The sequence below is a fragment of the Acomys minous genome, assembly GCF_964271855.1.
Source record: "Acomys minous genome assembly, chromosome: 1".
Classification (NCBI taxonomy): Eukaryota; Metazoa; Chordata; class Mammalia; order Rodentia; family Muridae; genus Acomys; species Acomys minous.
In genome coordinates, this window is record NC_140483.1 from 108,739,588 (window position 1) to 108,767,031 (window position 27,444).

Here is a 27,444-nt window from a genome sequence, read left to right on the forward strand (position 1 = left end):
GCACACACGCATACAAACACAATCTTTTAAAAAATAAAGCAGAAAAGAAAAAGAAATGGGGCAGCAGTTAAGTCACTCACTGCCACACCTCAGTTCAATATCCAGGTCTCAGGTGGTGAAGAGAAATCACCCACCTGTGGCAACATGCACAGCCACTGTGTATCAGGTGGGTAATGGGGCTGAGGGGAGTTAAATATAATCAAAGTACATAATGGACACGTTTGCAAATGTCACAACAAAAGGCAAAAAGCTAGGAACAAAACCCATTCTTTATACAAAACATGCCAAGGAAAAAGGAAAAAGGCTGGGAATGGGGGCCAAGCACGCAGCAGTTGGGGGGACTAGAGTTCAGATCAACAGAGCACACAAAGATACTGGGCAAGCAATGGGGACCTGCTCTAATTCCAGCACTCACAAGTTGTAACAACAAGACTCCTGGAAAAAGCTGGCTAGCTTTACTAGCCATACTGGTGAGCTCTGGGTTGACCTTGCCTCAGTGAAAATGTGGAGAATAATTAAGGAAAACTTCCAATGTCAGCATCTAGCCTCCACACACAGATACACACATGGGGGAGGAAAAGGGTAATTTTTACAATAGCATCTAAATGCCATCAAAACATGAAAAACTTGATAATACAATTAGCAAAATATATACAGTATTTGATATTCAAAACTATAAGACACTGATAATAAAAATTAACTAAAAGCAATAAGTGGATAGACAGTACACACAGATACACCAGAAAATTCAAAATTGTTAAGATGTTGCCCATACCAAAGTTACCTGTGGGATCAATACAATTCCAAAGAAAATTGTACTATATTTGGATAAAGGTTTGGTTTTTTTGTTTTGTTTTTTTTTTTTTAACTGAATTGTCAAAACAATTTTAAAAAGCACAAAGTTGGAGGGGTCATGACATAACCCAGCACTTTGGATATTGGCACAGAGGACACCATCCACAACTACACAGAGAGGCCATGTCTCAAAACACAAAAGAAAAAAGAAAAATAGACTTCAACATCTAAATTTCAAAACTTACTACAAAGTTAGAAAAATGGATGATGTAAGCATAAAAGTCAGACATGCAGAGCTGGCTGGTATGTCACTGCAGTACCAACATAATTCAATGTGGAAAATGTTCTGAAACTGATTGCTTTTTGGTATAAGCGTGTATAATAAAACCCATTAAGTGAGACACTTTGGATTGATGGACTGAGTAGTATAGGAAATGCATAAAAGCTTATGGGTGCACAAACAGATTTATATAGCTTAATACATAGACAATCATCACAGGTTGCAGGTTAAAAGCTTGGCCAGCCTATAGAGAGAGGTTCATCAGGTAAAAGCAAGTGCTATACAAGCCTTCCTTGCCCCTCGGATGGAGTCCCTATCCGACACTGTGATGGAAGGAGAAGACTGACTCCCAGGATGGTTTGGCCTGTGGCGTGACACCCGGTGACATGCCAGAGTCATCCAGCACACTTACACATCCAGCATGCATGCACACCAATAATGAAGAAATAATCCAATAAACAAGATCGGCAACTAAATGTATTACAGCATTTGAAACAGGAAAAAGAAATGGCAAAATCTAGGTGCTCTCTATAATTTCATTGACAGTACAGTACTGAAGTTATTTGTAGTTTATACACTTGTGCCATGACTACATAAATGTCAACTGGGAAGGAAACACGCTCAAAGGTACTCTCATTGTGCTGTCTTTTGTGTAAGCATTAAAGTTATTTCACAATAAAGGTTGTCTGAAATACTGAAGTAGCTGTACACTCCGTAGAATGGCTAAACCTCGATCTACAAAGTCAAGTGCTGATAAAGAGTTCAGAGAATGTGTATATTTTGAGCTTTTCTAGAGAGAATGAAAACCGTTGGGCAGTTTCTAACAAAACTATTTTTTAAAAAAAGCAAACTGACTACTCCTAAGCACTACCCACGAGAACTAAAAGCACACTTCCCTCCGGCCTGTGCATGAGCACTTCCAGCCATGGTTCCCAGCCTTACTAATGCTGCGACCCTCCAGCACAGTTCCTTGTGTTGGGGTGAGCTTCTCGACTACAAATGTATTGTCATTGCTACTTCATAACTGTAATTTTGTTACTGTTATCAACTGTAATATAAATCTCTGTGTTTTCTGATGGTCTTAGACCCCTCAAAGAGACATTGGCTTACAACAATTCAATTCTTAATGACCTTAAACTGGAAATGACTTAATGCCTATCAACTGTAAGACATGCAATGGTGGTACCACAAAACAATGCAATGTCATTCAGTAACAGAAAAAAAAGTATCTCACAAATGTTACACTGAAAGGAAATTATCAAAATTATCTGGACCCAGGAAACAGATCACAAGTTACGGGGGCTGTAAGAGGACTGCCCATGAAAGGACAGAGGGGACTATCCTTTTAACAGTTCTGGAAAAAGTTCTTTTTGAGTGTGGTAGAGATGATTTTAAAAATAGCTGTCAAACCTCACTAAATTTTAAGAGAACTTTTATTACATGCCAATTTTACCTCACTAGAAATACATAAAAAGCTAAATCTAATTAAAAACAATGCATTAAATATATTTGATCAAACATATATATATATATATGTTTAGCTATATCTCTTGCCAGGGCTATGACAGATTGCCAGACATTTTCAAATGGTCAAACTTTTAATTTTCCTTCTATCCACATATTTGTGTGTGTGTGTGTGTGTGTGTGTGTGTGTGTGTGTGTGTGTGTGTGTAGTGTAGCATCGGTTCTCAACCTATGGGTCTCAACCCTATATTAGAGATCTTGTATATTGGATATTTATATTACAATTCATAACAGTAGCAAAATTAGTCATGAAGCAGCAACAAAATAACTTTATGGTTGGGGGGTCACCACAGCATGAGGAACTGCATTAAAGGGTCACAGCATTAGGAAGACTGAGAACCCCTACTGTATAGTTAACATTTTAACACGTGTAGTTTCAAGTAACATCACTATAATTAATTTTTGCAAAACTCCACCACCAAAAGACATCCATCTTTACCTCTATTTATTAATATTCTCAGCCTACAGCCGTGGGGCAAGCTCTTTATAACTTTTGAGAGTATCACCTGATGGCAATGTACAAAGGTAATTTTCAGAATGGATCTTTTAGCAGAACTTTTGCATTTTCCAAATTACATGCAACAATTCATCCCTTTGTTAGCCCCACACACAACGGGTAAATAAGCTTATCCATTCACTTACTCAAACATTTTACAGTATCTTAGCTTTTATTAGACCTCAAATATAAAGTTCTAATAAATAAAGAGCACTGAGTTATTTATGGTACATACAATTAAAACAAGTGTTTATTTTTAAATGAGTTGTCTGCCTTATTCATTAATAAGTATTCCCTCTTAAAAGGATTTAAGAGTAAGAAGTGAAGACTCACATCCTTCGGTTTCTGTCCCTCAGACGATGAGAAGCAAACAGAAGCAGTTAAGCCCTGTGTGCACAGCAGGATGAGAGTGAACTCCAAGTGCACAGGGCACACCTTGGTCATCATAATGCATCTCCATAAACATCTCAGCATAATAAAACCAAACTTGTGTGTCCCCATCTCTAAGATATAAAGCCCACATACAAAAACTGATGCTTTTTAGGACTCTAGTTATTTTGAATACAGTATTTAAAAAGAATTCCACTGTCCTTAATAAAATACTACACTTTCTCTTTCACGTGATGATTCCAACATGAAGTAAACAAACTAAACATTGCTACTATAAATAGAAACCTCAGAGGCAAGCAATTCTAAAGCAGTATCTTACAACTCAAGAATCCACACTTTACTACAAACCTATCCTATGGTTATATTGTTTAAGGGCTCCTAAAAAGTTCTGGGAATTCCTCTGTTCCCAAAGTCTGGGCACTGAGGTGCCTCCTTCAGAGCAGCTTGGGCATTTCTGACAATTCCTTAAGCTACAACTAGCCACAAACTCATCAGTCCCAGGCCTCCTCCCAGGCACAAACAGGAAACCTAAACTTTGTTGCCCCTGAACAATTATGCTAGGAGCTCTTGGGAGCAGCTGGAACAGCAGAATGAAGGCAGAACCGATTATCCCTACGTTCTCAGCCAGGACACAGCAGGGTCCTCCACGCATCCTCACTACACCTGGACCCACGCTGTTCAGCCAAGAAGGAAAGGATTCTGAAATGGAGCAGCTGCACAGTAGAAGAAGGCTCCTCCTCTCTTAAAGCAGCAGCAACCACAATAAATGTGACACACTTGGGAAGGAGACTCATCAACATATGCCTCTGGTAGGCTTGGCACAGGGCTCTTATTAATGAATGAATTTAATTAATGAAAATTTAATTAACTGCCTCAGGAAGTAAGAAGAAACTATTGCAGTACCATGAGTAAGTAAATGAAAACTATTTTTCTAATATATTCAAATACACACTTCAAAAAAAATGTCCACCTGGCAGCACTTGCAGTCACCTATGATGAAAAGGCAGCAGAGCACTCCTCCTCTAAACCTACAAGGACGTGTAGACACAAAAGGAAAAACTAATCTGGGGGAGGAAACGTCAGTTACTTATTAAGTGGGTTCAAACACACCTTGAAATACACGTAACAATGGACGTAACAATGGACAGCAGGCATAATCCACAAAAATCCTAAGCACTCCACAGCCACCATCCTGAGGCCACTTTTAGCATCTAATAGACTTGGAACTGAAGCCCACACTGTCTTTACTCCCTATTCTACTTAGCTACAGCCTGCCGAAACTATTTTAATATCGGTAACAAAGTATAGAAAATAGCTTTTGTATGATTACTACATCAGAAAAAAAGGTTTTGTGGGTTTTTTTCTGTGTGATTTGGATTTTGTTTGTTTGATTCAGGACTACGTTATATAGCCCTGGCTGTCCTGAATCTCTCTATGTAGTCCAGGCTATCTCTAACTCACAGAGACCTACCTATCTCCGCCTCCCAAGCGCTAGGATTAAAGGCTTGCACTACCACACCAAGCAAGCATAAAAGAATAAATAAAAGCACAGAGCTGAAAGACTGTAATTCTGCAACCTGCCAGTTTCCGAAATGAAGACACCCCACCCCCAAGTACAACAGCAGCCACGGGCTGAACAAGAATAGTCCAACACAAACTAAAAGCAGATCCCTTCCCACACTTACTCCAGTTTTTATTTGTAATTTGTATTAGTCTAAAATAAACTTGCAATGTGAGTTTTATAGTTTTCAATAAAACAAAAATAAAAATACACTCCAAATACTAGTCTGGATGAGTACCAAGTATCCTGAGTTATTCCTCACAGTTTGGCAACTCTCGTCAGAGAATGGGATGTGCATTACTCTGTAGAAAAGACCCTCTCTAACATGTACTCTTTGCATTAAATCATAAAATGAAACCTTAGACAGTCTGAATCCCACTTCCTTCTACTCTCCACTCTTAAAACATTGTAAATAATTCATTTAAAAGCAAGTTCATGGACACATCATACTTATCAGATTTCCCTTGGCATCTCTGAGAGGAGCACCGCCTCCGCCCTTCCCCCAGGGGTTGTAAATCTTCATTTCAGCTTCCAATTTAGCTTCATATTCCTCTTTTTCTAAACGTTCTTTCTTCCTTCTTGCTTCTCTTTCCCGAATCTAGAAATAAGATATGCTTAAACTAAATATTGACTTACAGCAGGCTAAGACAAGAGACTAGCAATACTACTACTTTATTTTTTCTGGTAAGAAAAATATACCGATTTTTTTTTTTAAGTGCATGCCTTCACTATAAAGTTAAGAATCACAAATAAGAATGCTGATCTGGGAATGCAGGAGCCTGACCTGGAACTTGAAGGAGAACCCTAATCCAACCCCACAGATCCCATCCACCTGACCTCCTGCCCCTTAGACACCACACTGTGCTGCTCCAGGACCCAGAACCCCAGGTAGAGACCAGACTCCCAGACCTATCTGCCTGTCAAGTCCTCCCATCCACTATCAGCCTGTCCCACCACTCTGGCCAGCCTGGAGAACTGGGACCTGCAGTCTCAGTAGGGACTCCTAGACCAAGCTCCACGCCCACCAGTCAACCCACCACACCGCACAGCACCGAGACCCCCCAGAGCACCACCCACAGCCACTTTGACTCCAGCCCCGCCACCCCTGCACCACATGTAGAATCCAGAAAAGCCTCCATATGCATCTGAGCTCAGCATAAAGAATCCCCTAACCCTGCACAAAGCTTAAACCTTGGCCCGGAGGTTGTACCTTCCCCCCCCCCCCCCAGTCTAAGAACACTTCTGACAATCCATTTGCATATCAACACAGTGGCCTGCAAAAGGCCTACACAAAGCATCATCCAGCTGGCCCATAATGAGACAAAAAGGGGCAACAGCAAAGATTCAAACATATGCCCAATAAAGGTTAAAAACAGACATCTATACCAAGAAACACCATCAACCACCTAACTCCTGATACCTAGATCCCATCACAAAAACAAACATTAACAACCGCATGTCTTCTCTTGAAACTAGCCCTCCATCATAATCCCTGAGAAAAGCATCTTCATGGATAAACAAGACAATGATTTCAAAGGGAAATAATATCTCCAAGGAACGCAAAGAGGTTTATGAACAAATGCCAGATGAAGACTGCAAAAGCACAAATGAACACCTGAAGGAAATAATGAAAATAATGTGAAAATAGAACTTAATATAAAGATAGAATCTCTGAAGAAAAGAAAAACCCAGGAAGCCCAACAAAAAGCTCAGAGCAAAACCTCACCAACAGACTGGATCAAGGTAGAGAGACCATCAGATCTTAAATGCCAGGTAGAGGAAATAAAACCATCTGGTCAAATGTTTCATCTGAAAAACTAAAATAGGAACAGAACACACTGAAACACTATAAAAAGACCAAACACACAAATCATATAGGTATCAAAGAATAAACCCAGATCCAAGGCACATTATTTTCCACAAAAATTATACAAGAAAGTTTCTCAAACCTGAGGACGAAGGTTCCAGGCAAGGGATGAGAGGCATAAAGAGTCCCCAGGAAAGAGCAAAGGATAGTGGAAGCTGCAAGAGAGAAAGGCCAAGTTGCACATAGCAAACAGTAGGCCCATCAGAATAACATCTGAAATTTCAATGGGGAGTTGAAACCAAGAAGGCCCTGGATAGAAAGTTCTGAAAGACTGCAGATCCTAACCCAGACTACTACATACAGCAAAACTGCCACTCATAATCAGAGGAGAAAAACATTTCAAGATTTAATGAATGTCCACAAAGTCATCTCTACAGAGGCTACTAGAAGGCATCATGCAGTCTGAAGAGCACATTAAACACACCCAAGAGAGTACAGGGAATAAATAATCCCAGTACTGCTGACCATAAGAGGTCTAAGAAAACAACATAACAAAGTAACAGAAATTAATAAACACCGATCAAAAATAACCCCCAATAATAAATATCTAAATTCCCTCTACAAAAAGACACAGATTTACAAACTAGATTAGAAAACTGGATTCATCTTTTTGCTTGTGACAAGAAACACACCTCACCACCAACCGTGGAGACCATTTTTTGATGAAAATATCGAAGAATGCATTGTTTCAAATAAATTGGACAAAGAAACAAGCAAGTTTAGCTACACTAATATCTGACAAAATAATAAGTTCCAGACCAAATCTAGTCAGGAGAGAGAGATATTTCATACTCATTAAAGGAAAACTACACTTAGAGGCGATCACAATTCTAAGCACTTACTAAGCTCAAGGGCATCCAAACTCATAAAAGAAACACTATTAAATCTAAGATCCCAGACTAAACACAACGTGGGGATAGTGGGTAACTTCAATATCCCACTTTCAATAATCAACGCATCTAGATAAAAGCAAAACAGAGAAACTCTGGAGTTAGATGACACCACAAAGCAAATGGGCATAACAGACATTTATAGCAGAACATTCCACCTAAACACTAAAGAATACATGTTCTTCTCAGCAGCCCATGGAACTTTCTCCAAAACTGGCCACATACTGGGACATAAAGGAAATTTCAACAAATTTAGATAAAGTGAAATAACATGTTGCATTTTATCTGACTGCAAAAGCATAAAGCTGAATAGCAACAACAGAACTGGAAAAAATACACACACTCATGTAAATTAAATAATTCCCAACTGGGTAAAAATTGGATCAAAAAAGAAATTAAGAGGTAAAGTTTTTAAATTTCTAAAATTAATGAAAATAAAAACACAACACACCAAAATCTATGGATATAACAAAGGCAGCCCTAGGAGCAAAGTGTATGGCATTAAGTGCCTATAAATTCCCTATTGAATAAAAATTAGATCACAAAAAAAATTAAGATGGACTCACTTCAGCAGCACATATACTAAAATTGGAAAGATAGAGAGAAGATTAGCATGGCCCCTGTGCAAGGATGACACATAAATTCGTGAAGTAGAACATGTTTTGTGAAAAACGTGAAAAAAAAATTAAAAATACTTTCTGGTCCATGCTTTACACACACAGAAAAAAATTAGGATGGAAATTTTTTTAATTTCTAGAATTAATGAAAATATAGAAACAATATACCAAAATCTATGGACACAATGAAGGCAGCTCATGTATGGCATTAAGTACCTACATCAAATGACTGGGAAGATCTTATCAATAACTTAATGGTGCACTGAAGACCTTGGGAAAACAAGAACAATTAACACCCAAAAGAACAGTCAAGAAGAGATTGATCCAAGTACGGAATAAAGCTATCAAAAATTATCAGAAAACAAAACGAAACAAAACACAAAGAAGAAATGGAATGAAGAGTTGGTTTTTTGACAGAATTAAGACTGGCAAACCTTTAGCCAACCTGAAAGAGAGATGGGGGGAGTTGGGAGGCTGAGTTGGTCTGAATTTTAAAACTCAGAGATGAAAGTGGGAAATTACAAAGGTTAATGAGGCAATTCAGAGACTCTGAAGGACACAATGTACAAATGTGTATCCTAGGACTCAGAAAGCAGACGCAGATGGCTCTCTGGTCAGCATGGCCAGACTGATCCACAAAGTGAGTTCCAGGCCAGCTGGAGACAGCCAGACAATTAAACCCTGTCTCAAAAAAATAAAATAAAAAATAAAATAAAATAAAACAAATATGCCACTAAAATGAAAAATCTTAAAGAAATGGATGAAAAAAGATAAAGCAAATAATTAAAATAGGCCCATAACCAATGAGGTCAAAGAAAGAATAATTTCCTAACTAAAAACTGCCTAAAGCTATCGAGACAGATTCAGCACAAAACTCTACCAAATTTTCAAAGAACTTAAAGCAATACCCACCCAGCATAACTCTGTAAAATAAGAAGGGAAGGAGTATTTCCAAATTTGTTTTGCAAAGCCAGTATTATCCTGGTATCAAAACCAGACAAAGATCAACATAAAAAAGAAAAGCACAAGCCAATCTCCCTGACGAAGAGATGCTGTGCTGGTTTGTGTGAGAATGGCCCCCGTACCTCACTTATGTGAGTGCCTGGCCACCAGGGAGTGGAGCTGTTTGAAGAAGGACTAGGAAAAGAGGCCTTGTTGGAGGAAGTGTGTCATTGGGGTTGGCTCTGAGGCTTCAAATGCCCATGCCAAGCCCAGTTCTCACTCTCTCATCCTCTCCTTCTCTCACTCTGCTCTTCTCTCTCTCCTCTTTTACTCCCTGCACCCCTGCAGATCAGGACACAGCTCTTAGCTACTGCTCCAGTATCATAAATGCTGCCATGCGTCCAACATGCCCTTGGTCTGGATGACCATGGGCTGACCCTCTGAAACTGTAAATGCTTTATTTTGTGACAGTTGCACTGGTCATTGTCTCTTCACTGAAAAAAAGCAGTGACTAAGACAGATGAAAAACACTTCGATAAAATATCTGTAAAGCCAACTCAAGAACACAGCCAAAAGATCATTCTGCGATCTCTACAAAAGCAACAAGTGCTCTTAACCATGAGCCACCTCTCCAGCCCAGCCACGGCAATTTCTCTCACTCCAGTCCGTCTGCAGAACTCATTGTGTACATAAAGTAAGACTTCTATGGCTCAGCAGTAGAGTTCTGGCTGGGCCAGCCCTACAAGGGAAAAAAGTTTAACTTCTTGTATTGGAAAATCTAAACTTTACTGGTAACATTTGAATGTGCTCACTCAAAACCAGATTCTGGTTTTCAAAATCCAGTCTTTTTTTTCTGTAGAACCTTTACATTCATAAAAGATGGCAGTGATTCTTTCTAGATGTTTTGTTATGTAAAAGATGAATAAAGGTATTTTCCAAGGAGCTGGGGCAGTTAAGAGTGAATACTGCTCTTGCAAAGACTTAAGTTTGATTCCCGCATAGGTTGCTCACAACTGCCTCTAACTTCCGCTCCAGGGAGACCTGATGGCTCTGTAGCCACAGCACTCATGTGCGACGACAAACAAACACGTAAAAATAAGAAATCTATTCATAAAAAATTTACGAGGGGGCTAGGAATATGACGCCCTCGCCTAGGAAGCCCTCAGTCATCCTCTGCACCACATGGCACAGGGCACTCTGCTGCACAGCCGGGTTTCCAGCACACAAGACGACTAGGATTTAAGGAGCCCTTTCTTAGCCACATAGTGAGCTCAAGACCAGCCTGGTACACCCTACCTCAAGAAAACAAAACAACAAAATCCACACTTTATAAATAAATCTAAGTAAAATTCCCCAGAAAAGTTCTCAATTCAGATATGGCCCTACAACCTGAATCTGCCCCTGGAAAACCCTTAAAAACTCTTAAGTAGGTTTTCTTTAACCAGTATAAACTACAGGGGGCGCCAGTGTGCTTCTTGGAGGCACTCCACTAGCACATTCCCTACTGGCTTGTGGCCTCATCAGTCTCCTTCCGTTTGACCACTACATACCGTGTGTATGCCCTCTCTCTCTTCCTCATCCCCTCCCCCATGCTCTGTGCATGAAAGAGAACCGTGTCTCGGGCATCCCCCCTTTCCCCCCTTATGGGGCAGCACCTCAGCACCTCCTAGCTGAAGTGAAGTGATCAATAGTTCACTCAGGGTTTCTCTTGGGCCAGCGAGTTGGCTCTGAAGGTCACAGAACCCACTACCAACCCTGACTACCCAAGTTTGACCATCAAAAACCATATGGAGGAGGAAAGAAACATACAACTTCCTAAAAGACATAAGGAAATACAAAAACAAAACAAACAAAGCTCCCTAAACACACCGGGAATGTCTATAAACTAATGTACAGCTCAAACACCAACTACTTCAACAGTCCCAACTGTCCGAGGCAAGCCTACTGCTTCCTGCAGCAATTCCAGCACGCCCGCGTGTCAAAGTGTGCCACAGTGCCTGCTGTTGTTCCCCCAAGATCTGAGGGGTGCTGTATAAACGAATACCTGCTCCTGCAGAGCTTCTTGGTAAGACTGAAGTGACTGTTTGGAAGGTTTTGGTTTATCCTCAAAGATAAGTCCGGAATTCATCAGTTGATCACTCAGAATTTTTTGTTCATTCTGTCCAATAGTATTCCTAATATCAAATAAACAATTATCAATTTATTATAAGAACAAGCAAATTCTAAAAGAAAACAAGAGCAATTCTTTGAAATTGCCTGGCATATAAAACCATCTTTTAAGAAAAAGCAGCCAGTTAGTACAAACGGAACAGCAGCTCCTACAAATGATCCTCTGTGCTCCCACATGCATGTTGTGGCAGGTCTGTGCACATGCACACACATTTACAAAAGAAATAAATAGAAGATTTAAAAATGTTTTAAAGAAAGAGGAAGAAATCCTTAATCAAATGACTCCTTCATAAAATCCTCTCATCTCTGCATTTAAAATCCATGGAACTTTCAAATTACCCAATCTGTATCTTTAACTAAGTGATAATGACATAGGCTTAACTCCCAGCACTCAGAACCACATATAGCTCCAGCTTCAGGAAATCCAACACCTCTGTCCCCAACACACACACACACGTAAATATATAAAAACTAAAAAGCAACTGGTCTCACAAAAAGTTTGATTTTGTATATTAAAAGACAATATCAACAGAAAAGGCAACCCACAATATTTTAGTACTATATTATTAAATATATATAATAATACAAAGTAACTACATAATATAAAATGACAACAAATCAATCACAAACAAATGATTAATAAACATTTCCCTAAAGTAGAATCACAACCAGCCAACATCATATGAAAATATCCTCTCCTCTCCTCTCACTAAATCAAAAAGGAAACACAATCAAAACTACAGTGAGGGTTGGAAGTGTGCTATTCAATCAATAACAGAATGCTTGCATGGCATTTATTAGGACCTGTGTTCAATCCCCAGCACTGGAGGCGCGGGGGGGGGGGGGGGGGGGGGGGGGGGGACTAACACGGGCGTGACAACCTATAATGAAAGGATGAGTTCTTTCAGTGAAACGCTTGCCAAGTGTAAGGAGATCTACAGTCACCTAGGAGACCAGCCTCCAGGCAGGCTGTGGGCTTCCTTAGTAAAGTGAGGTCAGGAAGCTACCCACTGTGGATGGCCGCAGTGGGCTAAGATCCTGGACTGTATAAAAAGCAGAATGTGAACTGAGCACAGGCATTGATCTCTTTCTGCTTCCCGGGTGTGGTTACACTGAGCAGCGAGCATCTGCTCCCACCCACCGTGCTTTCCTGGCCAGCCACTGTGTCTTCTTCCCCGCCATGGTGAACTTTCCCACGGTTTTTCAGCAATAAGGAAAGTAACTAAGACACCACATGAGCATGCGTACCCGAGTTTGAGCCCCAGCACCCACACAAAAGCTAGGTGTGTTGGAGCAGAGCTATAACACCAGCAGGGGTGAGGAGGCAGAGACACAAAGGCTCCTGGAGCTCACTGGCCCCAGGTCCTGTGAGAACTCTTGTCTCAATAAACAAGGTAGGAGCAATACTGCCCTCTGCCCTCCACACACACATGAACACACACAGAAATACCAGCTCACACTAAAGACAGCTAGGCAGAAAATAACTGATGTGGAATATGCAGGAAAACTAGAACCTCTGTGCACTGGTAGCAGGAAGACAAAATAATACAACACTGTTAAAGTGGTATGGTAGTTCCTCCTCAGTATTTCTCAGCTACCCTGTGATCCAAAGATTGGAGTTCTGGGTCTATTATACACGTAGGAACTTGGAAAGACCCTCATATAATGATGCTAAGAGCCGCACATTTACAACTAAAATTATGAAGCAACTCCAATGCCCGCCAGTGGATGAATGAGTAAATAAAACTAGTGGTGTAGGCACACAATGCCTATTATTCAGCCTTGGAGAAATTCTAACGTAAGTTACAACACAAATGAAACCTAAGGACCCTGCGCTACGTGAAATAAGCCAGTCATGGCAAAAGCTGGCCGACCCTAGGAGGCATTGGGAGCCAGAAGCACGGACAAACAACAGAACAGTGGCCGCAGGGGCATGTCACAAGAGGAAATGAAGCTGCAGCATTACCGACAAGTGTTCTGGAGGCGGCTACATAATGTTAGGAATACACTGAATACTACTGCAGCAAGTACTCCTTAAAGCAGTTAGGCTACAAGATCTTATGCATGTAATAGCACATTTTTAAGAAAAGGAGAGAAAAAATATTTTAACTAAAGACTTACACAACAGGCTGTGCCACTTGATGAGTGACAGGGGCAGAGACATGAGGAGCAGGCTGTCCTCCAATCATTCCTGAACCATCTTAATGGGGAAAGAAAATAAGAAAACATTTATTTCAAAATATGTATTGTTTATTTTTGTTCGTTTTGTTTTGTTTTGAGCCAAGGTTTCTCTGTGTAGCCCTGGCTGTCCTAGACTCACTTTGTAGATCAGGCTGGCCTCAAACTCACAAAGATCACCTGCTTCTGCCTCGGGAGTGGCCAGCCCCTTATTTACTATTAACAACATTTTATCCCTAAAGGAAAATCTATAGAATGCTTTTACAAAGCACCAGCATAACTTTCAAGGTTAAGAGTAAACAAAAGAGTATAGGAAAACATAAAACTTCTTAACTCCAAGTAAGAAGGCAGTAACTATGAACCACAATTAGTTTTATTTTAAAACTGAGTCTTGTTTTATGACACAAGCGGACTGGGAACTTCCTCCATAGCCCAAGCGGAGCTTGAACTCATGATCTTGTGTCCATCCACAACTGCAGTTTAAGATGGGTATTACTATGGTTTGTCCTCCAAAGTGCATGCGGGAATTTAATTCATAAAATCTTTTTGGTTTTGGGCGGGGTGGTGGTGGTGGTGGTGGTGGTGGTGGTTTTTCAAGACAGGGTTTCTCTGTGTAGTATTGGCTGTCCTGGACTCACTTTGTAGACCAGGCTGGCCTCAAACTCACAGCGATCCACCTGCCTCTGCCTTCCGAGTGCTGGGATCAAAGGTGTGTGCCACCACGCCCACTCATAAAGTCTTATGGTAACAAATTCGACAGTAGAAGTTGTAGCCCTGTGACTGAATCATGATGAACTTACAAAGAGAATAAAGAAACCCAAGGAGAGATGCGCATATACATCTGTCCTACGTGTGCTATTCGGGCATATTCTGTCTCTAAAACAAATCTCTATTCTTCATAAAATACCCTTATCAGGTATTATGCCAAACTAATAAAATTGGACTTGATGTTAGCTATGAATTTTTTCCAATAAATATATAATAATTGGATTAAGTGAAGCTGTACCTTTTTATTTGCATATTGTTGCTTCCATAAAAGCAAATATCCTTCCTAAACCATCAGAAAAATAAGTTTACTATATAGAAAACTCACAATAAGCAATATTGGGATCCAGTGGGTTTCTGGCACCGTAGAAATAGTACGCATCATCATAAGGCGTTCTATAGTTGGGTGGTAGTAGAGGAGGTGGAGGTAGAGGCAGAATCCTATAGCAAAAAATAAAAATTAAAAATAAACAAGCATTCTCATATTTTGTTAGTTTTAATTAAGATATTTTAATTTTTTGCCAAAAAGGTATCACAGAAATTAAAAATCAACTTTATAATAATTGCTCAAGAATAATTAGGAATCAAAAAACTAATAGTAACAAATTTTACTTCAGGAACATTTCGGCAAGATGAAAACAAGTAATTAAGTAATAATTAATAGCCATTATGTGCCATAGTAAACAAAGGTATGCTCCCTGTCCCTCAGTAATAATACAGAAATGGATGAGCAATTACAACAGAACAGCATCCAGTAAAATAAAGCAAGTGACGAAGAATGTTAAAGGAATACAGAGCAGGGCCGTGCAGGCTCTAAAGAGACAGGAGGAAAGCTTGAAGAGTCCCAGGGAAGGAAATGTTATGTGATAGGAAAGTCACAGACAGAGGACAAAGATCACCACAACTTCAGGACTACAAATGGTTCTGTGGGGGCCAATGTATAGAATGGACATGTTTGTGCGTGTCTGCACCTGTGCACATGGCCATGTGGGCGCTAAGTGTCCCTGATGGGTGTAGGAACTCGTGCATGTGGGAGACGATGCGCACGTGCAGCAGCTACAAGTCATCCTTGCATGCTAATTCTTGGGAGCTTGTCCACTCTGTGTTTTGAGACAGCGTTGTTCATTGGCCACGAACTGGTAAACTGCTGGCCAACAACCTCCCAGCACTGGGACCACAAATTCACCCACATCACCCAGCCTTTTCACTGACTGAATCCTATCTCCCCAGAACAAAGAGCATAGGTTTTATATGTAAAACTTACTGCTTTTTCACAGAAAGTCAACCATAATGTGGTTACTTGAAAAATCAATACAGTACTGATATAATCTTCAATAGTTCATAAATTTAAAATGTATGAAAACTTGTACATCCCCGTTTCTTTACTGGGTAGGAGCGAGTGCATGTTTCTACCAGGATAATCTTCCTCAATACTATAAAGGGTGAGGGCAAATTACTTTAGATAAATGGAAAGAAAAAGGGAACATTCTAGATTTTTACTCAAGTACTAGCCAAGTCCCCCTAAAGAATCTGGAGGGCTAAGTCACACCAAAGTTCTCCCCAATAGTGAGCAATTTGCACACTTAATGGAAATCACACACTTTAGTCACTTTGTATGTCTGACCTCACCATCATCAACCTAGATACTTCAGGGAAAAAAAAACCACATACCTGTCATGAAAGGAATCTATTATTATCAGCAACACTTAAATGCTCTCTAATTACAGAAGACTCATGTCCCCATCGCCCTCTAACTGTGACAAGTCCTGCTACCGTCATTCACAAAGGAGACACTTCTGAATGAAGTGCCGGGAAGCTGGTGGCCATGCCAACCTTCAATCCAAAACAGAAACCACTTCCGGCTCTGTAATTCCAGTCTCTCAGTGTTTGAATTAGGGAAGTCATTAAAGGAAACAGAAAGTGCCTGAGAAATGCTGTAAGAAATTCCTTACAATTTGTTAGTTTCAAATAAAAGACCAAGTCCTGCTGAAAGGAAGGACATCTCAGAAATATGTGTTAAAAAGTTAAGAAAATCATCTACAAATTTAAACATATTCCTACAATTAGTATATTAATAAGTATAGGCCAGAAAATCTCCCTGCAGAGTTTTCTTTGGGTATAGAGCAGTATAGCGTGTTTTCCTGTAGAAATGACATGCTCAATATGTATTTCATGGTTATAATCCCAACAGCCCTAGAGTAAGCCCAGAGAGGACTGAAACAAAACTAAAGTTAAGCCATACAGATATTGCCATGTTACAAGATTTTTTTGAATAAAGTTGAAGAAACAATTCAGTGATTGCCAAGTGGAAATAACTGAACAATGCATAACTTTTGCATGTTAAAGGATATTAAAAATATGACCTAAAAATGCTGACATGCACTTACTAATACATCTCAAAACATGAATCCACTTTAAATAATAGAAACATTAATGATGTCTCATCTTCCTAATAGCAGAGAAAAAGAACATCAATAACAATAAAAAGAAATTATCTGGCAAGCGTTACTGATTACATGAAATGCCCGAAGGACGTCACCCTCTGCAGCAGCATACCCTTCTAAACGTAGAACACAACAAGGCCGTCCCTAATTCCCAAATACAAAACATTTGAAACAAGCACCTGGGATGCACCATGTCAGCAAAGGTGCTGCTGAGTCCACTGTGCAAGTCTTCGTTTTGAGAAGGGGCGGGATGAACTGACGGGGCGGGTGGGGCAGGCGGGGCAGATAAAGGAGGGGGAGGTGTCTGGAAAGCTACTCTGGGTCTCTCAGGTGGTATCAGCTCTTCAAAGTGTCTTGGTGTCAAACTAAACTGCTTTAGTCTATCAGGCTAAAATAAAGAAAAAGACAAAAAACAAAAAACAAAAAAACAACCTGTTTGTTACATAGAATCGTAAGTTTAAAGGTGACAAGGACCTCCAAGGACCCTCTACCCCAGCAGGCACTTAAGACAGTCACAGAAAAGTAGAATTTTAGAGCTAAAAAAAGATCTCATTTTTATTTTATAAGCAGGTAGCTGAGGCTCTCTGAGCAGCACATAAATCACCTACAGGCTCAGGAATAGTAAATAAATACACAGCAACTACAGCCCACAGCCTGGCGTTACCTCTCGTTGTGGCACTGTCACACATCGGCCACTTCCCTACTCAGTTGCCACTTGTGAGACCGTAGGAAGGCTTCGCAGGCCACATGTCTCCTTACAAGCGCCTGACTCAACCATGGTGCCAAAGCAGCACAGGCAACATGCGAGCAGTGAAGTAACAGCTGTGCCGCGATTAAAAACTTATTCACAAAAAGAGCTGCAACTGCATGTGCCAGGTTGTTTACTAATCTTTACTCAAGAATATCATTTGTGCATTTAAAATAAATACTTTAAATATTTATTAAATAATGCTTAACTATTGCCTCTAATATATATTTATTCAACTTGATACTCTTTAGGTGATTTAATTCCAGAATATATAAGATCTATGACACACTATGAAATTTAGTAATTTATAAATTTAATAAATTTATTAAGCTACAATTTTTAATTCATTATAACTGTCATGTAAGTTTAACATATAATAGTCATATTTATATGTGAATATAAATTCATATATATATTAATATAATTTAGAAAATATATAATTTATATATTTATATGCGTATTTGTATATTTATAATTTATAAAAATAACATAATCTATAAAAATAATATATAATTTTTATAAATTTTTATTGTATATAATTATTAAATTTATACCTTGTAATGTAATAAATAACCTTTAACTACTGCTTCTAATACATATTGCTCAACTTGACACTTTTAGGTTATTCAATTCCAAAATAAATAAGATTATGACATATGATAAAATTTAACATGCCAACATATTACATTAAAAAGCTAGAGTTTCTAAAAGCTAATTTTTTTTATTGCAACAGGTACTTTAAAGGTATTTAATGAGAAACAAAAAAGGTTTACCTTTGGACAAACCTTCCCCCCCACCTTTTTTTTTTCTGCAAGGCTATATTACCAGGGCGCTTTTTCTCCCCATCACTGGGGACCAGGGATTGAACCTAAGGCTTCACACATGCTAGGCAGCAGCTCTCTCACTGAGCTACAGTACTGATCTTTTAGTTTTCTTGTTTTGTTTTTTCACTTTACTTTGTGAATCTTATTAAATTGCCCAGAGTAGCTATAAACTTACTCTACCCTGCACAGAAGCCTTGAACTTGCTTCAGCCTCTCAAGTGGCTGTAAGAATGTGATCAAGTCTGGTTCAGGAATGATTTCTAAGGCTAAAATGCTTAGTATAAGAACAGTCAGATACACAAAAAAGGGGCGATACTGGAGCAATATAAAACACTAGGGCCAGCAGCCTGCTGAAGACTGAACCAGGACCTTGCACAACCTAAGAATATTCAACCTCTGAACATTCAGTCCTCGCATGAAATATTAAAACAGATAACCCAACAAGCATATATTTAAGTAAATCAGTAAGTTACCTATAGCTGAATAATAATTAAGACAACAGTAACTTTAAGGATTTGCTAGATCCTTTCTTTTGTCTTGTTTTGTTTTGTTTTTCGAGACAGGGTTTCTCTGTGTTAGCCTTGGCTGTCCTGGACTCACTCTGTACACCAGGCTGGCCTCGAACTCACAGCAATCCACCTGCCTCTGTCTCCCAAGTGCTGGGATTAAAGGCGTGCACCACCACACCTTGCTCTTGCTAGATCCTTTTTAAAGACTGAACTTTTTAATAAAATTAGGTCTTAACCATCATTATCAAAAGAAACAAAAACTTGAAGTGAGTAAACACTACACATCCAACAACAAAACAAAGCACATTGTGGGGAAAGCAATGAAGTATTACCTCCTCCTTACTTAACTGCAATGATGTTTGTGATTCATTCCACTTAAAGATGTTGAGAATTGCAAAATTGAAGTAAAAGAGTATGATTATCCTTCTAGTTTCACAGTAACAAAGTGAAAGACACAAGTCACAGGTTTTTAAAATTACTTTTATAAAGAAAAATAAATTGTCAAGACATACTTAAAAATAGTATTTACATCAATCTCAGTCTTTCGTATGGGCATGCCCATGTAAACAGAAGGCAAAACAAACTCTAACGAGTGATTACAGTGCACGGGGAAGATCATCTTAAAGACTAACAGTGGTAACACGGAAGACTAGAACTACATTTGCAGTTGCCATTTCTATATCACAGTAGTTATGACTGACATTTATGAAAATGAAATTTGGCTCACTACTGTTACAACTGAACTGTGTTGTCTCCACAGTATCCCTCCATGATGAGCCTCCCCTGCCACTAACACTCTCGAGGATTATTTGAATCAAAGATGCTGACAACTCTTACCGATTTCTCAGGGTCTTGTACTCCAGAAGCTGCAACTGGGAGTCCTAAATCTTTCTCTCTAAACAAAATTAAGATTTTATAAATTCAAAAATTATAGTAAGCACACAACCAAAATTATAGTCATCAATGAAATAGAATTGTATTTAAAGTCTATATGGTATGTCTCCAAGCCAGGCATGGTGGTGCACGTCTTTAACCCCAGGGAGACAGAGACAGGCGGATCTCTGTGAGTTTGAGGCCAGCCTGGTCTATAAAGTGAGTTCAGGACAGCCAGGGCTACACAGAGAACCCTGTCTTAGCGGGTGGGGGATGAAGTCTCCAAACATAAATAATTCCCTTAATTGATAATACAATTTTAAAATCCAAAGTCATACTTAATCATAGTGCATAGGAAATTATGATTTACAGGTCAAGTGACTTAGGATACATATTCAAAATGAAGACTGAAGGTACTTCAGAGGCAAAATAATTTACAAAGAATAAAAGGAAAAACCAAAACAAAATAGTTTACGAAAACATTAAAATGTGTATATTTTCATGCCAAAAAGCTAAGATTCTTTCTGTAAAGATTTTTAAAGAGTGTCTCAGTAACACTGGAGCAAAGAACAGAGGACCCAGGCTGAGTTCTCAGCACCCACACAGCAGGTCACAATTACCTGTAACTTCAGTTCTACGGATTCAGACACCCTCTTCTGGCCTCCAAGGGAACCAGCCACATGCACAGTGTACACACTTACATGCAGGCAAAACACACATACACATAACATAAAAATAAACCTTTAAGGAAAAGAAAGTCTTGACAATGGAGGGCTTACCTAACTACAAAGCACAAGGCTCTGGGTCTGAAGGCCAACACTATAAAAAATAATTTTTTTAAATATAGCTAATAGCAGATACTAAGGTATTAGCTTCCTTTTAGAGGTGAGGAAAAGGATAAGAAGGTACCTGTCAAATTCTTCAGAACTAAAAATTTTATTCCTACCGTTAACTAATGTCTCACAGATTATCTAAGAAAATCATGAGAGGGTAAAAGAGGGTCAAAAGGATGAAAATTTATATGAACTATGGTGCCCATATTTGACCACTTCCCCTTGGGGGGAAGGCATGGTGGCACTCAAGGACAGGATAAGCAGGCTACCAAGATGAGACTTGATAGTCTGTGACCATACGGTGGGGGAGGAGGTCCCCCTCAGTCACAGACATAGGGGAGGGGAATAGGGTGAAAGCGGGAGGGAGGAATGGGAGGATACAAGTGAGAAGAAAACAACTGAGATATAATCTGAATAAATTAATTAAATAAAAAAATTCATTAGTTACATTTCTGAAATTGTCAAAGGAAAATTAATCAAAAAATAAAAAAGATTATAGACACAGTTGAATACAATATAAACACTGATTTACTATATTTTATACTACACGAGTGTATGCTTACTAGTTTTGCTTTCAAACATAAGATACTTTTCAATTTCTTAGTATATGAGCAATAACCTAGCAGACATGGTGGGGTGAGCTGCAATCAAGTTATATTAGAAAAACCTCCAAGCACTTGTTCTTTACACAAGGCCACTCCACACAAGAGCATTCTGCTGAAGGTGAGCCTTCATTTACCGTCTCTTGTTTTTCTGTTGCTCTGCTATCTGCTCCAGGAGTTCTTGCCTGTATTTCTCTTTCTTTCTCTGGAGAATTTCTCGTTCATTACCTCCTAGATAAGAAAAATAAAGTCCTTAACTCTTAGGTTACACACAATTAAAACTCAAGCTTAAGAAACTTCGGTATATAAGTAATTAGTATGGAAGAAAAAAGCAGGAACCACATCAATACGTCAATTACTTTCTTAATTTATGAGTTCTTATCATGGGTCAAACATAGCATGCATTAATAATTCCAAAACCGTCCTCTGGGTAACAGAAGACTCACCCCAGGCCCTTATATGGGGGTCTGAATAAGAACTATTTCTCACAGTCCTGGGGTTTGAAGACTTGGTCTGACTTGGTGACACTGTTTGGGAGGCGTAGGTGTGTGTGGCCTTACCAGAGGAGGTATGTCACTGGGGTGGCCTGTGAGAGCTTAAGGCCTTGCCTTACTTCCAGTTTGCTCTCTCTGCTTCATGCTTGTAAACTCTCAGCTTTCCTCTCCGGCCATGCTGCCTGTCACCTGCTTCCATGTTGTCCCTACCATAAAAGAGTCTAACCCTCTCGCACTATAAGCACAAATAAACTCTTCTGTAGAAGTTGCCTTGGTCACAAGTGTTTCATCAAAGCAACAGAAGATACCTTAATAGCTTCTATCAACTTCTTAAATTTAACAAGTCCATCCAAAGTGGAAACAGGCCCTTATTTTCTTCTAGTCATTTATACATACATACATACATACATACATACATACATACATACATACATACATACATACATTCATACACACACACACACACACACACACACACGACAAAATGTAAAAGAAAGTGTTAAAATAGCTGAGATTCCTATAAATATAATTAAGAAGAAAATGGAAGCTATTGCAAAAAAGAAAAAAAGAAAAAACGAGGAGGCCTTCTGCATAGAAGATAAAAAGCCACAAAAAGAACATTATTCTGTCTCTACACTGAAAAAAGGTTCCATCATCTACAAAACTATGACTTCGTAAAAGCTCATCAGAATGCCAAGGTTATCAATAAATCAATGAGCTGAATAAACATCAAGGAGTAAGTCAGAAATCCATACCCAAGCATCATAAAGCTTGCAGACTATGGGGAAGAGGCAGCCACCATACAGCACAGAAAAGAAACCAGCTGATCCTTCAACAGATTTTCCTTTTTTTTTTTTCAAGACAGGTTTTCTCCGTGTAGCTTAGCTGTCTTGGACTTGCTTCATAGACCAAGCTGGCCTCAAACTCACAAGAGATCTGCCTGTCTCTGCCTCCCGAGTGCTGGGATTACAGGCGTGCACTACGGTACTCAGCTCTTATAGACCTTGTCTCGAAAAACTTGAACAAAAGGATTCTCATCATCTGCTGGTCTCTGCCAGATGTTCATCAGAAAGAGAAGCAATACCATAGTCCTGAAAGAGACCCTTTCATGGGTCTTAAGCATACACTATTTCCTGCTTTTCAAACATCTCTCATACAAGTCATACAAGCTGACAGCTGTCATCTGCTGGTGAGAGACAGGGAACTACTTTGGACCCAACATCCTACTCTCAAACCCTCTGCAAACAGAAGTCACCACAAACAAGCAAGCATGAAGGGTCATGGATGTGGCTGTGAGGTATGACTCTTAGTTGGTAGGCACAGGGTGCTGGAGCCAATCCCTAGCACTGAGATACAAACAGGCAGTAACAACTGCAACAGAAAGAAAGCCTTCAATTGTGGAAATTCAAGTATATACTTTTAAGTGGTTCACGGCTCTGGTCATCGTTACCTCCCTCCACATAGCTCTCACCCTCACCCCTCTCGTCCTCTCTGCCCCCCCCCCCATCTCTCTCAGAAAAGATCTGTGTCAATTGTTTTCAACATTCCTAGCACTGTGACCCTTTAATACAGTTCCACATGTTGTGGTGATCCCCAACCATAGGATTATTTCATTGCTACTTCACAACTGCAATTTTGCTAGCTATAAATCATAATTTAAATATCTGATATGCATGATATCCGATATGCAACTCCTGTTGGGGTTGAGACCCATAGGCTGAGGGTCACTGGTTTATGTGGCCCTGGCTCCTGGAGCTTACTATGTAGACCAGGCTAACCCCAAACAGAGATCTGCCTGCCTCTGCCTCTGCCTCCAAGTACAGGGAGTAAAGGTGTGCAACACCATATTCAGCTTTGTTTTTGCTTTCTTAAATTAAAGTAAGGGCTTCAAATGAACAATATGAAGCAAATCACTAGGATAATAAATTTCAGCACGCCTGAAGTTAGAGTATGTTGAGGACTGGCACAGCCCTTAGACGGAGTGAAACGCGCCTCCTGTAGCGAGAGGTAAGCTCCCTGTGTACGCAAACCCGCTCAGGGACACACAGGAAGACGCAAAGGTAGCATGAAGCACTGGTTTAAATGACTGCCCTGGTTTCTTGCAAACACTAGTAGTCTATTGTGTCACTCATAGCCCCTGAGAGCACACTAGTAAACTCAGTCCATTCATATTCATATGGCAGACTCATCTTCTTGCTGATGAAATTATTTTTTGAGTCAACTCGAAGCTTACCATTTCTCCTTTTTCCCATTTGTTACAAAATACAGAATAAATATGTGCCTTTACTCTGATCTAAAAGATCAAAGTGGTCAAACCCTATAGGCAACAAGAGCTAAGTTTCTGTGAATATACTATTCTTTTCACAATATTCATTTCAAGGAAATAAAAGTCTGAAAATACCATGTGACTAAATCTCAAAACCAAAATTTAAATTACTGACAGCATCTAGGCTAGATGAAATTAATATGATATTCAATTTACTCATGTACCTGACTAAAACCAAATTTTTAGCTAAGCATTCAAAGTGTCCATTAAAACAACAAATACATACAAAAGAACAATTTCTTTTTCTATACAAAGCTATAAGCAAAAAAACAAGGCTCCCCACACCATTTCTGAAATGAGGACAAAGATAATGTAGCAAACCAAAAGGATTATATTCAGTAATGACCTTGACCTTTGATTAAAAGAAAGAAAAGAAAATCTGGATCATCATCATGATTTTGAAAAAGAAAAAGACTGTTCAGAAACTATATAGGAAGAGCAAGTGTGGTAGTTTTAATATAAATGACTTCCACTGGCTCATATATTGGAATGCTTAGTCACTAGGGGGAGGAATTCCTTGATAGGATTAGAAGGATTAGGAGAGGAAGTGTGACCTAGTTGGAGGAAGTCTGTCCCTAGGGATGGACTTTTTAGGTTTCAAAGGCGCACTCTCTCCTCTCTCTCCTCTCTCTCTCTCTCCCTCTCTCTCTCTCTCTCCCTCTCTCCTCTCTCTCCCTCTCTCCTCTCTCTCCTTTCTCAGACACACACACAGACACACAAAATAGTGATTAAGACAACAAGGGTGGTGGGATAAAATGTTCAAAAAAGTGAACTAAAATACAAGACAAATTCACACTAAGAATCAAGGGTCACATATAAAACAGAATACAACGAAACATTCATGGACAACAAAATTGTAGTTTAAAAAAAGAAATAAAAAACTTATTATACAAACTGATTTCATCTATCATCTACAGGTCATATAGCTAATTAAGTTATCTAGCTAAGTTATCTAGCTTTACAGTATCAACAGTTCTATACAATGCATGCTAAATGCTTAGCATGGTACCCATCATAAAGTAAGCCTCAATAAATGTCTGCTGTTATTTGTAAAGGCATCATTACTTACAACACTGAGTTCTCACTAAGGACATTTAACTCAACACTGCAAAGAAGTGCTGGACATACCAAACAGCATCCCTGCAAAGGGACTACAGATACCGCCATTAGCAGATTTGGGTGGTTCGTTATCTTGAGCACTAAAACAATATGAGAGAGCAAACATTAAAATCCAGGTATTGTTAGGATATCACCTTTCACTTGTAGCCTCCACAAACACATGTACATGCATGAACCCTTGAAGAAAAACAAATGAGGTGTGATATGAATTATCCTTTCTTTCAAAGTGCTAATCAAAACTATGGTATTTTATTTCTTTGTTCCAAAGGACCCCAGTACACATAACTTTTCTTCAGCTTCCTTCATTAAGTCCACAGATTACAAATCTTTCTTTATATGAAATCACCGAATTATACACAGGTGTACACACACACACACACACACACACACACACACACACACACACACTCCTCCTAATTATATTCCCATTTAGAAGAGAAAATTATCTCTTTGGGGGGAAATCATAAAGAATTTAAAAAACAAACTTTCTTTTTGTTTGTTTATTTGTTTTTTGATTTTTGTTTTTCAAGATAGGGTTTCTCTGTGTAGCATTGGCTGTCTTGGACTCGGTTTGTAGACCAAGCTGGCCTCGAACTCACAGAGCTCTGCCTGCCTCTGCCTCTTAAATGCTGGGATTAAGGCATGCACCACTACCACCCGGCTTTTTTTTTTTTAACTTTCTTGAAAGAAAAGAACAAAGAAAAAAAAGTAGGACCCTCAAAGAGTACTTTCTTGGAACAAAGAGCAAGTGCTCTTACTGCCAAGGGTAATTTATACTTTGTATCTCTTCTAAGAAAGGACAGTGCTCAAAACACACCACACTACCTTCAATATTATCCTACGTTAGAGTCATTTATTCTGTTCTCCTTATCAACACAGATGACTGCACAAACTTCACTGTGATATACTCACACATGCATTTAATGTAGTTCCCCATTTACCCTCATGCTCCTGTCCCACCAATTCCTGATCCTTTTCCTCCTTTGGGGGGGAGGGGGATGGGGAGATAGGGTCTCATGCACCCTAGGTTGGCCTTGAATTCCTTCTAAAGCCTAGGAGAAGTACCCTGAACTTCTGGCCCCTGCCTCTTAGTGCTAAGATTACAGGTGTGCACCACCCCATGCGGTTTACACTGCTGGGATTAAATTCCAGGCTTTGTCCATAAGGGGCAAGCTCTGAGCAACTGAGCAGCATCCTTAGACCTCATGTGGTTTTGCTTTACATTTTTATCATTTTTAAATTTTATGTTTATGTTTGGCATACATGTGGCGGGCGACAGCCTTGTGATTGGTTCTCTCCTGCATGACATGAACTCCAAGGATCAACTCGGGTCATTAGGCCTGTGGCAAGCACCTTCACCTCCTGAGACATCCCACTGGCACATGTGTTTTCTTCAGGTTTTGTTTTCTAAAAGAACTATTCATCCTTAGATGACACAGAAAAGCACCACAATAAAACTAAAAGGTTATTTACCTTCTTATCAAAAGAAACTTGAGTACTAAATTCAGTGTAAGCACTAAAACTCTACCAATAAAAATAACTAAATCAAAAATAAAGTGAAAACTCACACTGCAGGGACATTAACAATCCATTTTCATCCCAACTGCAGTACCAAGACTTCAAGATATTTTTTATAGATTTCCTTTTAACTATGTGCATGTGCCTGTTGAGGTAGCAGGTACCTCTGCACTGGCGTTACAGGGAGTTGTGAGCCAGCAGATATGGTGTGGGGACTCAGACTTGAGTCTTCCTCTAAGAATAAATAGTCTAACCTCTTAACCCCTGAGCATCTCTCCAGCCACAATGCCAAGATGTTCCAAACTCACTATGACACCATTCCACTGTGTTCACCTCTCCTTCATTACTTCAAACTAATTTATATGCTTTTATAATGAGAGGGGCTTGCTCTGCATGCCCTGCCAAGCTTTATAAAAAAAAATCATTCTTCAGAAGAATGTTGTAGTTGTAGGATAACTCAGTGTAAAGTGTTTGCCTCACTCGATGACGGATGTTCAATCCCAGAGCAGACAGACAAGAGAGGGAGCAGGGAAAGGGACAGAAAGAATTCTGAAAAATAAATCACAAATATTCACTCCCTAAGATCTCCTCATCTTTTCCCCAGTTACCTCCTTCCACTAGTAAAGGATAATTGTTAATATACTATGCTTTTCCACTTGTTCCTTAAGCAGTTTCAGGCAG

The 27,444-nt window shown here is 39.4% G+C and overlaps 1 protein-coding gene across 12 annotated transcripts in view; it reads right to left on the reverse strand.

Annotated features, from left to right (window-relative positions):
• The window catches only part of CSPP1 (centrosome and spindle pole associated protein 1), a 101,442-nt gene that overhangs the window by 27,028 nt on the left and 46,970 nt on the right, over nucleotides 1–27,444 (reverse strand). For 8 of the 12 annotated variants that reach the window (XM_084772912.1, XM_084772919.1, XM_084772915.1 and 5 more), the window contains 9 exons: nucleotides 25,255–25,325; nucleotides 21,444–21,537; nucleotides 19,836–19,893; nucleotides 19,331–19,372; nucleotides 17,098–17,306; nucleotides 14,803–14,915; nucleotides 13,653–13,731; nucleotides 11,407–11,536; nucleotides 5,497–5,644 (listed from right to left, as the gene is read on the reverse strand). In XM_084772912.1, coding sequence (XP_084629038.1) covers nucleotides 5,497–5,644; nucleotides 11,407–11,536; nucleotides 13,653–13,731; nucleotides 14,803–14,915; nucleotides 17,098–17,306; nucleotides 19,331–19,372; nucleotides 19,836–19,893; nucleotides 21,444–21,537; nucleotides 25,255–25,325 — 944 coding nt within the window. The remainder of the gene's footprint in view (nucleotides 1–5,496; nucleotides 5,645–11,406; nucleotides 11,537–13,652; nucleotides 13,732–14,802; nucleotides 14,916–17,097; nucleotides 17,307–19,330; nucleotides 19,373–19,835; nucleotides 19,894–21,443; nucleotides 21,538–25,254; nucleotides 25,326–27,444) is intronic. The other 4 variants (XM_084772916.1, XM_084772909.1, XM_084772913.1 and 1 more) reach the window with 2 other exon arrangements.